Below are 12472 nucleotides of genomic sequence, written 5' to 3'. Positions count from 1 at the left end.
AAGATCAAATATACGTGTTACGATAAATTTTAGATATTAATTAAGTCATGCAAATTCATACTTGCCATTTAACCTTTATCCCCAGACCTACAAGACTTTTAATGCTAATATTTGACGTTCAGCAACCCTACCCCCGGCATCCCGTTAGTGGGGGGGGCTTCGGGTTAGCACCCCCCGAGAGACGGGGTAACGCTCTGGCGAAAACGAGGGGCAGCAGCCGGATACGTGGGGAAACTAGGGGTTCTCACTGATGATTTTTTATTTTGTTCCCAAGTTTCTCTCCAACTTCTCGCTTTGAACTTGTCATCCTACTTGAATCGTTTTCTTATTGTCAAGCGCTGCAGCAGTTCTCTGTCAAATCTCTCGCTTCCCATCACTTCCCGACCCTTTTGTTTCCCAATTTCAATCTCAACGAATTCTCCCAGGAGAAAACAAGTCCCAAAAATGGCTCCAGTCCGCCGAATCGCTCAAATTGTCCACCTTAAGCCCTCCGCTGTGGCTGCATACAAGGAATGCCACGCCAATGTCTGGCCGGAAGTTCTACAACAAATCAAGGACTGCAATATTAAAGATTGTACGGCTTCAACCTATCACTCTTTGCCCCGGAAGCTCCTGGCTCAAATTTACTTACAAATTCTTCGCATTATCAAGACTCCATATTCTTCGACAATGACCGCACCCTGTTCGCTACATTCAAATACGTCGGCACGGACTTTGAGGGCGATATGGAGAAGATGCGGGCGAATCCCAAAGTGAGAGAATGGTGGGCTATGACCGATGGAATGCAGGTGAGTATATTGGGTCTATTCTATCTGGTATTGCAATTTGCACAAGCTAACGTAGATCTCCGAGTTGCAGGAGAGTCCCATTCCAGGTGCGGTGAGCAGTGCCGATGGGCCTGGATGGTGGAAGGTCCTGGACGAGGTTTTTTACAACGAATAAACCGGATAAATCAAATCAACATCTATATCGAATATCTAAAAAGAGGAAAATTTTGTCATCCAAAGAAATGATCTATCCTCTTCTGCCGGGTATCATGCGATGCACTTCCTATTCCTCCGCCGGCGCGACGTAGGCCTGATAGGTGTTCTTTATTATTAACAGCCAAGATTTTCATGGACCATCCGTGTAACAAGGCATTCGAGACAGATTTCGATTGAACAGGCGTGCTTGTGCCCGATTGCTCCTGGCTTGGTGTTTGCGAAGGAGACCCCGGGCGTGGTGGTAATGGGGGAGGTAATGGATGCGAGTGTATAGACAGACTCATATATCCAGTATTTGACCAAGATGGTACCAATTGTGATGCCGGACCCTCATGTCGTGCGTAGATGCCGGGCTCGATGGAGATATTCATCGAATCGAACAGTTCCACAAGACAAGCCCACAGTACGCGAAGAAGAACTCCATGAGAGACAATAGCTATGGTGTCTCTTGTGTGTGAGTTCTCAAAGAGCAAAGGTAAAAGATGGCTGTTCAAAAATGAAGTGGCCCGTCGCTTCATTGACCCTGAGGACTCGATCTCAACATGTCCCGAGGGGACAACATCAGATGAAGAATTGGTATTATTTTCGGTTGATGGGAAGTTTTTGCGCCAGCGTGTGCCCTCCAGGGAACCAAAATCTCGTTCTCTAAGATCTGCTGTCAAGGTGGGCGTTAAAAGGGCACTATCTTCCCCAGATGGTTGGTGGCGACATATTCCCTCCGCTGTAAGCCGGGCTCGAGTAAGGTCCGAGGCAAATACAGACCCAAAGTGGATCATACTCGAAGCAAACCTTTGTCCCAAACATTCGATCTGCAGTGTGCCATGATTCGTGAGGTTTGAATCAGTTGTGCCCGCCCTTTGAGTATTGTTAGGATGTGCGATGTAGGACAGTTTGCAGGATATTTCGGGTCTTACCAAGCTCGTTCGACGTTGTGTACCGTTTCCGCATGGCGGATGAGGTATATTTTCATTGTTCAAGATGGTCTTCACATCAGTAGTGAGAGAAGCTTGTGATCGATTGATGTGCTGTATCCAGGAACCGCCGATCACGTGCATCGGCACGGGGCTTTGTGAGCGATCGAGTCGAGTCTTTCACCCTGAACACTCTTTTATATCGAACCACCAAAGACATTTCCACAAGGTCCGCAAGCCAAAAACTTGATACAGCGTGATTGTTGCATTTACGATCTAGATTCCCGGCTACGATGCACAGCAGACACACAAGTATGTGAGGGAACGAAGAGATTGCTTGGACATTGGGAGCGATTAGAACTGTGAAAAGAAAAGAAATTGCCTTGTAAACACCGAACTAATAGCCCCATTGGAAAAAAAAAGAAACACCCCTAACGTAACAAAGTGGTATGTGGCATGATCCATCAATCTACATCATCAGAAAAAAGAAACGCCGACTGGCAAAGCCAATTCCCTCATTAAATTTTTGTAGGAAACTTTTGAGCTTAAACAGCGGACCGAAGGACTCATCAGGATTTTTAACCGAGACAAGACGCTTAAGCAGCGAGCTCGCGGATCTTCTCCTGGACGCGAGCCTTGCGCTGGGCGTGGGTGAGCTTCTCGACCTTGTACTTCTTGGACTCGGCCTTCCACTGCTCCTTGGTCTTCTTGGAGGACGCATCCTCGTCCTTCTTGAAGGGGTCCTCGCGGATCTCCTTGTGGGCATCCTGGTAGATCTCCTCAAGGTCACCGGCATCAACCTCCTCCTCGACGTACTTGATGAACTGGGACTTGAAGCGCTCCTCATCCTCATCGGCGAGGGTCTCCATGTACTCAGTGACGTGGCCACCGAAGATGTAGTTGCGGAGAGTGTCGGCGTCGAGCTCCTCGGACTCGATGTCGTAACCGGGGAAACGGCGGTCGGAGTGGGGGATGAGGATACCACCGTCGGAGGCACCCTTCATGGCACCGAAGACACGGTTACCGCTGGAGGTGCGGACAAGACCAACATCAAGGAAGGCCTTGAAGGGACGGCGCTCGCCATCGTCGGTCTCGACGGCCTCGGTGAGAGTGTACTCACCATCAGCCTCCTCGACACCCTTGAACTGGTCAGCGAGACCGAGCTTGGCAAGGGTGCGGCGGGCCAGCAGAAGACCGGTAGCGTAGGCAGCGGACCAGTTGGTCAGACCCTGGTTGATACCGTAGCGCTTCAGCTCGTGGGAGTAGGCGGAGGAGAAGACCTTGTCGCCGGAGATCTCAGAGTAGACGATCTGGGCGACGATGTCGCGGTTGGTGAAGCGAACAACCATGCGGTACTTGGGGGCATTGTACTTGTTCTTGGCCTGGGTGATGAGGCGCTTGCGAGCATAGTAGTCGGTCTTTCCCTCACGACGGCGGCGATACTTAGTCTGGTAGCGACTTGAGGGAAATTAGTATACGGTCGCACGACCTTTTTTTTTCACATTTTTGGATTATTTAACTTACCTGAAGTACGCGTTGCTCTTGACAGTCTTGGTGAAAGGCTGTAAGAAGATATCGCGAGTCAGCAATTAGCGCTTCAGAATTTCGTCCGAAGCATCTTGCAAGGACCCGGCTCCGATGATGATCGGAGGGAGAAAAAGGATGGAGAAGATAGAGAAGGTATCTCAATCCTCGAAAGTCACACTCACCATTTTGGCGGTAGTCGGGGTGCTGATGGTCGACGGATGAAACAAGGAACAAAGAAAAGTTGTGTGCGGCGAGTCTTTGTGGGGAAATTCGCTTAGCGGGACTTGCATCCCACCAAAAAAGTGCGGTTGGCGACGACGGGTTGACGGGTTGGCGGGTTGGCCACGACTGAGCCCCACTTCCACTTCAAGTACGAGACAAAAGTATATTGACAGTGTGTACGGAGTACTCCGTACAGACAGTATGGATTGAATAAATCAAATATGCTAGTAGATAATCACAGTCTGCTCTCTCTATACATCTCTAATCAATCAAAATCTACCGGACCCTTCCTATCCCCTCTCCTCTCACCCCCACCTATAGCCGCGCCTTATCCTCACTCTCCAACAATTGAAGACCAGTGATCCGCTCCAGTTCTTTCACTGTATCCAAAGTTTTCCCAAGTGTCACCTTCACAGTCCGCAGTCCAGATCGCTTCCCCGCCTTCAAATTCTCACCAATATCGTCAAAGAAGACGATATCAGAAGCCTCCGCCCCGGGCAAACCACGCTTCTTAGCCAAACCGTCCATTTCCCGAATCGCAGCCTCATAGATTCTAGCATCAGGCTTGCGAAGCCCAGTATGCGCCGATGAAACGAAAAAGTCAAACTGCGACCGTACTCCCGTCTCATCCGTATTATACGCATGACCATCCGGGAACTTGACGGTATTCGATAGAGCACCCATCAGGAATTTCCCCGATGCCTTCAATCGCTTCAAAGCGGGGAACATATATGGATCCGGTGTTCGAGATACCCTCATCATCTCCCAGAAGAGCCATTCTGCATCCACTTCTGGGAGAGGGGGGGATAGTAGCACTAGTACTAGTAGACGGGCTTCCGCTCGCCCCTTTCTTTTGCTGTAATTGCTCGTGGAATTGCTTCCAAAGCGTCGGGTGACGGAGATCTCGATTGAATGCGGCAAAGAACTCGGCGTCCATCTTGATCTCGCCTCGTTCGATCTTGTGCCAGGCACCGTTGGGTGATGTTCGTGAGATGCTGAAGTTCACCCATCCAGGTGGGATATTTTGAGAGATCTCATAGTCTAGAATAGCTTGGAATGGCGATACAACCTGTACTTGGGGTCAATATATATTTCTCGTAATCATGGTAGCATGGCGGTACTAGCTGGCACTGGCAGTGACTTACACAAACGCCGCCAATATCGAAAAGAAGGCCGATCGGCCGCTTGTTCTCTGCCATGCTTAAATATACCCAAAGAACTTGAAGCGTTAACGAGTAGGTGACTGGGATGATGCAGGAGATGGCGTGTAGATAGATGCCAGTGTGTATGAGACTTTGCGGAGGTGTAAATGTCCCTTCAATGCGATCGCCAATTGCCGAGGTCCAAAAACGGCTGGAGGCCGAGGGAATGCCAGTCGGGACAACTTCAGCGGGCCAACTCTATGTGTATATTCTTGGATTAGCAATCAAATAATATATATTTTTACCTACATTGGTTATTACCAAAATGCTGTATTTACGTTGCCCAGCAAGGGACTGTAAACCACTGGCAGTTCCATCTTCGGCCCCGCTGGTTCCTTCACCAACTGGCGAATTCCCGAGCGGACATGGAAACAACAAAGGTCCGAGCCCGGGATCAACTCCAGTCTATGCTTTGGGACCTCAGGAGTAACCAGGCGAGCGTTGTTGAGGTCATTTAATCAAATGAGGTATCTGCTAGAATTGGCAACCGCTAGATAATTATGGTAAAATGCAAAATCAACTTGAAGTTCGTTGTAGTAAGATAAGACTACCGATATCGGAACAAGGATACAAGTCATAGGAAATACATAACCCATCAGAAGGATACATCATTCAAATACATCATGAACTTGAGATAGACGATTACAGTTCAAAGAGAAAATTATATACAGATTGATGATGAACGCTGTGAAACATGGTCGGATAGCAGTACCGAGGGGGGGGTGTGGAGGTAAAGCCAAAGAAATAAACATCAAGAGGTATGCGTATGTACAACAGTTGCGTGCGCCCGAAAGACACAAAACATCAGGTGATAATGAATGTATAATGATAGTAAGATAGTCCCGGATCGAGACCGGGGACCAAACGGAGAGTCAAAGTTAAGACGAAGAAGGTGACTTGCTTCCAGAGGCCTGACCCTCCTTGTCAGCTGCGCGATCGCCAGCACCGGATAAAGCCATTCGAAGACCACTATTAATCTGAGCTGCGATCTGCGATTGCTTGAATTTCTCGAAACCCTCCGCATCTTGTCGTTGGGCTGCCCAGAGCTCATCGACCGTGTTGCCGAGTTTCTCAAAGGCTTCTTCGGCCTGGGCGCTGTCGAATGGCGATTGGGATTGCTGTTCGTGAAGACGCTCCAGCTTCTCCCGGAGAGCGACGAGGTGGGACTGGTCATCTTCATCAACCTCGCCCTCACCCAGAGATGGGTTGAGGAAGTCACGGCGGAGATTTTGGCCGAGACGATGCACGTGGCCTTCTTCTGAGGTCATGGCGCGAGCGTGCAGGGAGGTCATTGAGCTAGTGCGAGATAGATGGATGGCGTATTGGTCGGTTTCCTCATCGTCGACAGCATTTTCATTTTCGATCATGCTGCTGGTCAGATTGCTACTGAGGGCACCGGGGCCATTGGCGTCTTCGCTCGAGTGTTGAGAGCCGGTGTCGGGCGCAACCGATGTAGGTGCTGCTTGAGGGAGACGGGTTTCGGGATATTCGTCCTCAAAGCGCTGGATCATCTTTTGCAAGGTGAAATCCAAGAATTGAAGGCGTCCTAGGCAGGGTTAGCAGGTGCGATTTTGACATCTTGGTAAAACAAGGAAACTCACTGTAGTTAGCATCGTTACCAGCTCGGTCCTCGCGGACAAGGGCCGACTGGATACGAGTGCGAATGTTACGTGCCGACTCCAACAGATTCTTCGACATATCACGGGGTCTCTTGGTAACGACGCTTCGAGACTTGCGGCGTCTCAGGGGTGGTCGTGCCACTCGGAGGCAGAGATAGGTCACCGCCAATTTCACCGGCCTGCTGGTCCAAATTACCAAGACAGACACCCAGGGCCTTGACGACACCAGTACCACCAATGACATAGTCTTCATCGGGAGCCGGTTCGTCTTCCTCGTCACCGCCGACAATTTCCTCTGTGCCGGTGAAGCCCGCATGTCCCACAATGTGTTGCAGGATCTCTGGCACCGGAACATCTCTGGATTGAGTAGAAGAAATCGTCTCAGACAATTCTTCAGCGATGGCACCGCCCTCAAGGTTCCGCAGAGAATAAGCAACAATCTGGGACGCCAGAGCCTTCACAACTTCGTTATTCTCCGCGGTGGGGATCTCAATATCAACGGCAATGATTGTCTGCGACACGCGGACAGCGGCGAGCATCGAAGCATACACTGCGCATGCTTCCTCTTGGACCTCGGGATCTGTACCAGAAGCCAAGGAGACAATCTGAGGATTCTCCAGGATATTCAAGTGGCAGAGACTTGGGCATTCCGGAAGGATCTCGGCAAGGCCAATAACGTTATCCGAAGTAAGGGCTACATCAGCCAGATGAATCCGCTTCAGAGAAGGCATCTTGGGGAGGAAACGTCGGAATGCACCGATAGAGCTCGGTTGGACCGAGAACAAATTCCGGTTGTGGGAAAAGTCGATGAAGCGTAAGTTGTGAAGCCGGGTGAGGGCCTGAAGAAGCGGACAAATCACCGATGGGTTCAATGAGCAGTCCGCAAGACTGAGCGCATAGAGTGGCAGCTCGGGTTCGATGGCCTCTGTGAGAATATCGATATCATCCTTAATGATATTTCCTCCCAGGTCCAGACCCTCGCATTGGCCAAACTTGAGATACTCGATGACATGTCCCAGGCTCTCTCTCGTTAGGCCGTTGTTCGCAAGACCCAGTCGGCGCAGCCCCATTTTCGTAGCGGCCTCACATATCCTCTTTACCTGCTCGCTAGAAGGCTTGCATTCACTCATCAGGAGCTCTTCAAGATGGTCGCCACTGAAACGTTCGGCAAGAGCGTCCGAGAAGACATTGCAGACATCGGGCTTAGACAACGGCTGGGCTGACCCATCCGGTGATGGGACCTGGCATTTTGGGAATGGAATTCCAGAAATGTCGATTGCCTTCAAGGATCTGGACAAATGAACAAACAAGCCAATATGGCGCCATCCCTCGCGGCCGATCTTGGTATTGCCCTTGAGTGACAGTTTCTCCACAACACCCCATCGTTCGTCCTTTACGGGCGGCGAATCCGCTCTCCTAGCGCGTCTTCGCCGAGAACGCATTTGTTCAACTGTCTTCGTGGCAAGTAAAGCTGCCAGAATAGCTCGGATGGATTCATCGTTCAATGAACAATTTTCAAGAAGAAGTTTTCGGACGGGAACAATCGCGAGCCAATCACTGAATGTTGCAATATCTTGTGTTGTCATAGGGAAATTACTTAGATCGAGAGCCGCGACAGTTCCGGGAGATTCGGCGAGAGTCGACGAAGGAGAGGAAATCTCATCAACCACTCTTTTGAGAACCGGCGTTTCTCGTAGTTGACAGCATCGGCGGTAGATCCGAACTGGGTCTGTTGTAGGATGACTTTGAGTCTTGGGGCGGGTTGTGGCGTTTGCTGGTGGTCGAGTTTCATCATCTTCCGTGTCGGCGGACAGTTGCAAGGGTATTGAGCCATTTGCAACGGCCTGTCTCCGTTTGCGTTCTTTCCGTTCTTTCCGTTCCTCCTCCGATCGTTTCTTCTTCTCTGCTTTCCTTGACGGATCTTTGCCCTCGCCGTTGGGCTTCGCATCTGTAGCGGGTGTTGCGCTAGAATTGTTGGGCTCAGAGGGGGCGGGCTCGGCATTTGGTGGGCTGCTTGCTTCGGTAGGTGGCGATGGCGAAGGCGATGTGCCCAGAGCAGATGCAGAATCCTGAGCCGGGGCCAGAGTCGGAGCCGGGGCCTGAGTCGGAGCCGGGGCCTGAGTCGGAGCCGGGGTATCTTTCTCGACTGCTGCGGGTTGGGGCTCTTTTGGTGCTTCAGCTTCCTGTTTACCTTGCTCCTTGGCCGCCTCGGCCCTTTTAGTTTTTTGGCGGTGCGACTCGGGGAGGGGTTGGCGTAGCTGGTTAGTGGGGGGGAGCATCTTCATCGGTGTCTCGATGAGAGATACCCGCAATCTCCACGTCTACACAAAATGCGACTCGGTTCAGTTTAGACTGGTTCAACTCGGAAATCCTGCAGCGCTCTCGATTTGGATCCAGATTCATCACCCGGCGAGGGCAACTCACCCCGTTGGGTGGCAACTTGGGCAGTCCACCCGAGTTAGATGAAAACTTGCGCAAAGCATTGTGAAGGAACGAGGGGCCTTTGGGTGACGATGAAGTGAAGGGACTTTGTTCGTCCTTCTTCTCCTCCTCCTTGTCCTTTGGCGAGTATGCCGCCCCGAATGGATTGTGCGCATCGAGGGGAGAGGTGGTTTTGGGGCTCGCCGGTGAACCCTTGAGACTTGACTGAGATGGTGGGGTTGACCCAGAAGAGAACTTTGAGCTCAGACTAGAGATCCATGAATTTCGCCGTCCGCCGACTGGTTTCGGAGCAGTCCTCTGCGATGCTGGAGATGGGGTAGCCGGTAGTTTCGGTTCGGCAGTTTTCTCCGGCAGTGATGGTGGTAGTGGCTTTTCCTTCTCCTCAGGCTTTGCGACAATATTCTCAGTTTCTCGCTTCGGTGCGGGGGTTTCCTGTCCTGAGGACGGTGGGCGTGCTGGACTACTATTTGATCGTGATCTTCGGTGTGGTTTGGATGATGTGGCAGGCGGCTCCTTTTCGGCGGCAGTCTTGTCGCTCAAGGCCGACGATACGGATTTCGTACGGGAAAGATGATCTGAAAAGAAGACCGGTCAGATGTTGGCTTCACACTGGCCCTCGGCAGTAAGTTGCACGGAGTTCCGCTATCGGTTCCGAAAGACGGGGCTCAGGATAGAGAGTGCTGGGGTAAAGGACTTGCCTTTCTGTGAGTGATGGAGCCAGCTCACATCCACAGTTTGAACACTCTCCATGTTAAATTGTCCTCACTTGGACTTCCCAGACCAAACGGTGGAGAGGGAGGAAAGAGAGGAAGAGGAAGATGACCAGGGTGGACGGGCTGATCAAAAGATGTGCCGCTATGTGGCGCGGAATGTAGGTCGAATGACTGGATAAGGCCTAGATCGGATGACGCATAATTGGCTGATCCCCCACTTCCCACACAAGTTGATTTATGTAAATAACAAACGGTCGGTATTTCGCAAGGTCCAATTTCCTGTCGAAAGAGTACTCGTGTAGACAAGGCGGAAACGGTGACGATCAGGAGTTCAGCTCGGCTCTGCGACCGGGGCTGATACGTTGTTCCGTGGAGAGGGTGGAGTATAAGCACGACCTTAAAGGTGGTGGCAAGGTGGATGAGTCGCCATGAATGGTTGGGTGAATTGCATGGTGTAAGCGGGTTGGGGGGGCAAATGGAAATACTAGAATCAACGACAAATCCTTCCGGGGAAGAAAGATGGGCAGCAACCAGCAACGGGAATGTGGAGGATTAAGCATTGGCCATGACATAATACGAGACACGAGATACTACACCCATAAGAGAGTGCGATACGATGTACATCAGAGTCCTGAAGGGGTCCACCGAGTCCACCGAGTCCACCGAGTCCACCGAGTCCACTGAGTCCACTGAGGGTGTAACCAGAATTTCTTACTGGTCATTCCGGGGCTGCTGATCGGAACTCCGTAAAACGGGGTCACTTTTGGGGGTCTTTTGGAGCGACTGGTCACTAGTGAGTCTCCAGTCATCCACTATCCATTCTGGGTGCTCACCGACTCTAAACTTGAACACATTTGAACTACTCCGTACTCCTTACTCCTATCGAGGGAAATGGTGATCTGACTGAAACCATTTACTGGTTTTTATGCTGATTCAATATGTATGATGATCGGTGTGTCCACTATAAGGTAACACAGCCGGTTCCGGGTATCTGCAACCGGTGACCAAAAAAGAAGGAAAAGAATACAACAAACCCCCACCATAAACGCCTTCCTAGTAGGATCGGAGGTAAGGAAGTGCAAAAAAGGTAAGAACAAAACAACGCCGTCGAATAGTATGCAACACAAAGCCCCGCTCATCCAGAGAAACAGAGAAAGGGAGAATAGAGAGAGATCCTTAGAATCATGTCATCGCGCCGTGAAAGTCCATGGTCCCATTCTAGATTCAGTCTGCACTGGGGACGTCCTTGAGGATTTCCCAGCCATACTCATCCTCGGGTTGCTCAGGCTCCATCCCCAGCGCATTGCGGTATGCCCGAACCTCGTTCTGCAGACCGGCAATGATGCGGACGGGGGTGGCCTCCTCGTCGGATCGAATTCGGTGAGCTGTGCGGATCATCTCCGCACATTTCATTGTCTGTGTATGCCAGTAATCACGGTCCAGTCGACTGTCCAAATGAGCATCACGCTCAGCTTGGAGGAGTTGGTTGTAATGGTTCTTCTGGTGAAGGAAATGCATGTTGTTGTTTTGGCAGTAAGTGCGGATTTGTTCGACCATCGTGCCTACGTTGGCCTCATATTCCCCAATGAGTTTAGCATTCTCTACTTGCTCGCGTTTGAGTTCCTCGGTCTGTCGTTTCTCCTTGGCGAGAGCGCGTTCGAGTTCTGAAATTCGGGCCGCTATCACGAGGCGAGTAATCAGCAATCTGGGTCGCAAGAAGAGAAAGGAATGAGGACTGGATTAAAAGGATAAGACATACCTGATATTTCACCATTGACTCGCTGCAAGGCTGGGCTGGCATCGTCCGAAGAGCCGTGTTTCTATCACATTTGTAAGCTTCCCATTCTCCCCGGCCTTTGCTCGCGGTGTGTCGACATACCATGATATCCTCAGCACTCGAAACAATATTCTTCGTCACCTCCCGGTTGTTCTTCAGCACATCGCTCAGTTCCAAGACCATGTCATACAGATGATGAAGATCCATCTGGTGCCCCGCGTTCATAGGCATGCCGGGTGCGAAGGATCCCATGCCACCCCCATTCACTTGCGCAGCGGGATGAGAGAGTGCGGGCGACATTGACTGACGAGGGGCATTGCCCATATTGGGGTTACCCTGGGAGCTGTCTGCGTAGCCGGAGAACATGCCCGAGGCGGAACCGTTGGCCGTCATTCCCGCAGTGTTGTTCATCGAGAGGTCGGCGACGGTAAAGGCACGGTTGAGTTCTTCGAGTTGTGGGTCGTTCGGGTTGATAGGGTGCGAGGTGCCGTTTTCCTCGTCATAGAAGGAGGCGTGGTTTTCCACACCTAAGACCTCCTTTTGAAACTTCTCAAGGTCACGGCGAGTAACGTGGGTGGAACGACGGCGATGCCCACGCGCGTAGGGTGCCTTGGAAGGGGAGGAAGAGCCGTCACCCTCGATGATGGCGGCGCAATCGAGAAGATGGGAATCGGTATCGAGCACTTGGTCCTCGTTGTTGGGGTTTGATGCTGGTTGGGTCTCGCCGATGTGAAGGGGAATCGCCCCAGACCCAATCGGGTTAGCGCTGCCACTGCCACTCGCACTCGCTGTACTCGAGTTGGAGGAACTTCCCCCACCATCATGCCTCACACCACGCTGTTCCAACCCAGCTAGACGCTTCATCCTGTCAAGTGGACTCATCGCGACGGGTGTGATGTTGAAGTCTAGTTTGATGCAAGCTATATTCCACCGCGCCTTCCGGTTTCCAACCCAGCGCGGGTGTAAGTGTAATGGATGACGGAGAAGACAGGAACCAGCGAACTCTCTTTTTTACTCTCCCCTGACTAGGGTCGTGCCTGCCTAGGATCTACCTAAAACCCTACTAGGGTCCCTAT

General features: G+C 51.3%; 6 protein-coding genes across 6 annotated transcripts; 1 reads left to right on the top strand and 5 right to left on the bottom strand.

Moving 5' to 3' along the window:
- Nucleotides 1-444: 444 nt before the first annotated feature.
- N7481_009474 (L-rhamnose mutarotase) lies at nucleotides 445-942 on the top strand (the record flags this gene model as incomplete). The annotated part of the gene is made up of 3 exons (XM_057268693.1): nucleotides 445-574; nucleotides 652-788; nucleotides 844-942. 3 exons carry the CDS (start codon nucleotides 445-447, stop codon nucleotides 940-942), a joined length of 366 nt encoding a protein of 121 aa, XP_057119370.1.
- A 55-nt stretch (nucleotides 943-997) lies between these two features.
- N7481_009473 (phosphoglycerate mutase) lies at nucleotides 998-1953 on the bottom strand (the record flags this gene model as incomplete). Its single annotated transcript, XM_057268692.1, has 2 exons — nucleotides 998-1838; nucleotides 1898-1953. 2 exons carry the CDS (start codon nucleotides 1951-1953, stop codon nucleotides 998-1000), a joined length of 897 nt encoding a protein of 298 aa, XP_057119369.1.
- Nucleotides 1954-2490: 537 nt separating this feature from the next.
- N7481_009472 (60S ribosomal protein uL18) lies at nucleotides 2491-3606 on the bottom strand (the record flags this gene model as incomplete). Its single annotated transcript, XM_057268691.1, has 3 exons — nucleotides 2491-3352; nucleotides 3419-3456; nucleotides 3604-3606. The coding sequence occupies 3 exons, from the start codon at nucleotides 3604-3606 to the stop codon at nucleotides 2491-2493; spliced, it is 903 nt and encodes a 300-aa protein (XP_057119368.1).
- Nucleotides 3607-3958: 352 nt separating this feature from the next.
- On the bottom strand, nucleotides 3959-4842 carry N7481_009471 (uncharacterized protein; the record flags this gene model as incomplete). Its single annotated transcript, XM_057268690.1, has 3 exons — nucleotides 3959-4434; nucleotides 4466-4712; nucleotides 4789-4842. 3 exons carry the CDS (start codon nucleotides 4840-4842, stop codon nucleotides 3959-3961), a joined length of 777 nt encoding a protein of 258 aa, XP_057119367.1.
- An 881-nt stretch (nucleotides 4843-5723) lies between these two features.
- N7481_009470 (putative cell wall biogenesis protein Mhp1) lies at nucleotides 5724-9479 on the bottom strand (the record flags this gene model as incomplete). Its single annotated transcript, XM_057268689.1, has 4 exons — nucleotides 5724-6391; nucleotides 6447-6605; nucleotides 6661-8785; nucleotides 8889-9479. Coding segments are annotated over 4 exons (3543 nt in total), but the record flags the coding sequence as incomplete, so codon positions are not given.
- A 1364-nt stretch (nucleotides 9480-10843) lies between these two features.
- Nucleotides 10844-12260, bottom strand: N7481_009469 (uncharacterized protein; the record flags this gene model as incomplete). Its single annotated transcript, XM_057268688.1, has 3 exons — nucleotides 10844-11298; nucleotides 11379-11439; nucleotides 11499-12260. The coding sequence occupies 3 exons, from the start codon at nucleotides 12258-12260 to the stop codon at nucleotides 10844-10846; spliced, it is 1278 nt and encodes a 425-aa protein (XP_057119365.1).
- Nucleotides 12261-12472: the final 212 nt, after the last annotated feature.

Source organism: Penicillium waksmanii, assembly GCF_028829765.1.
Source record: "Penicillium waksmanii strain IBT 27052 chromosome Unknown utg000008l:1.0-5622682.0:1.0-5626561.0, whole genome shotgun sequence".
Lineage (NCBI taxonomy): Eukaryota > Fungi > Ascomycota > Eurotiomycetes > Eurotiales > Aspergillaceae > Penicillium > Penicillium waksmanii.
The sequence above is the reverse complement of the archived record's forward strand: the minus strand, read 5'-3'. Positions and strand labels throughout refer to the sequence as shown.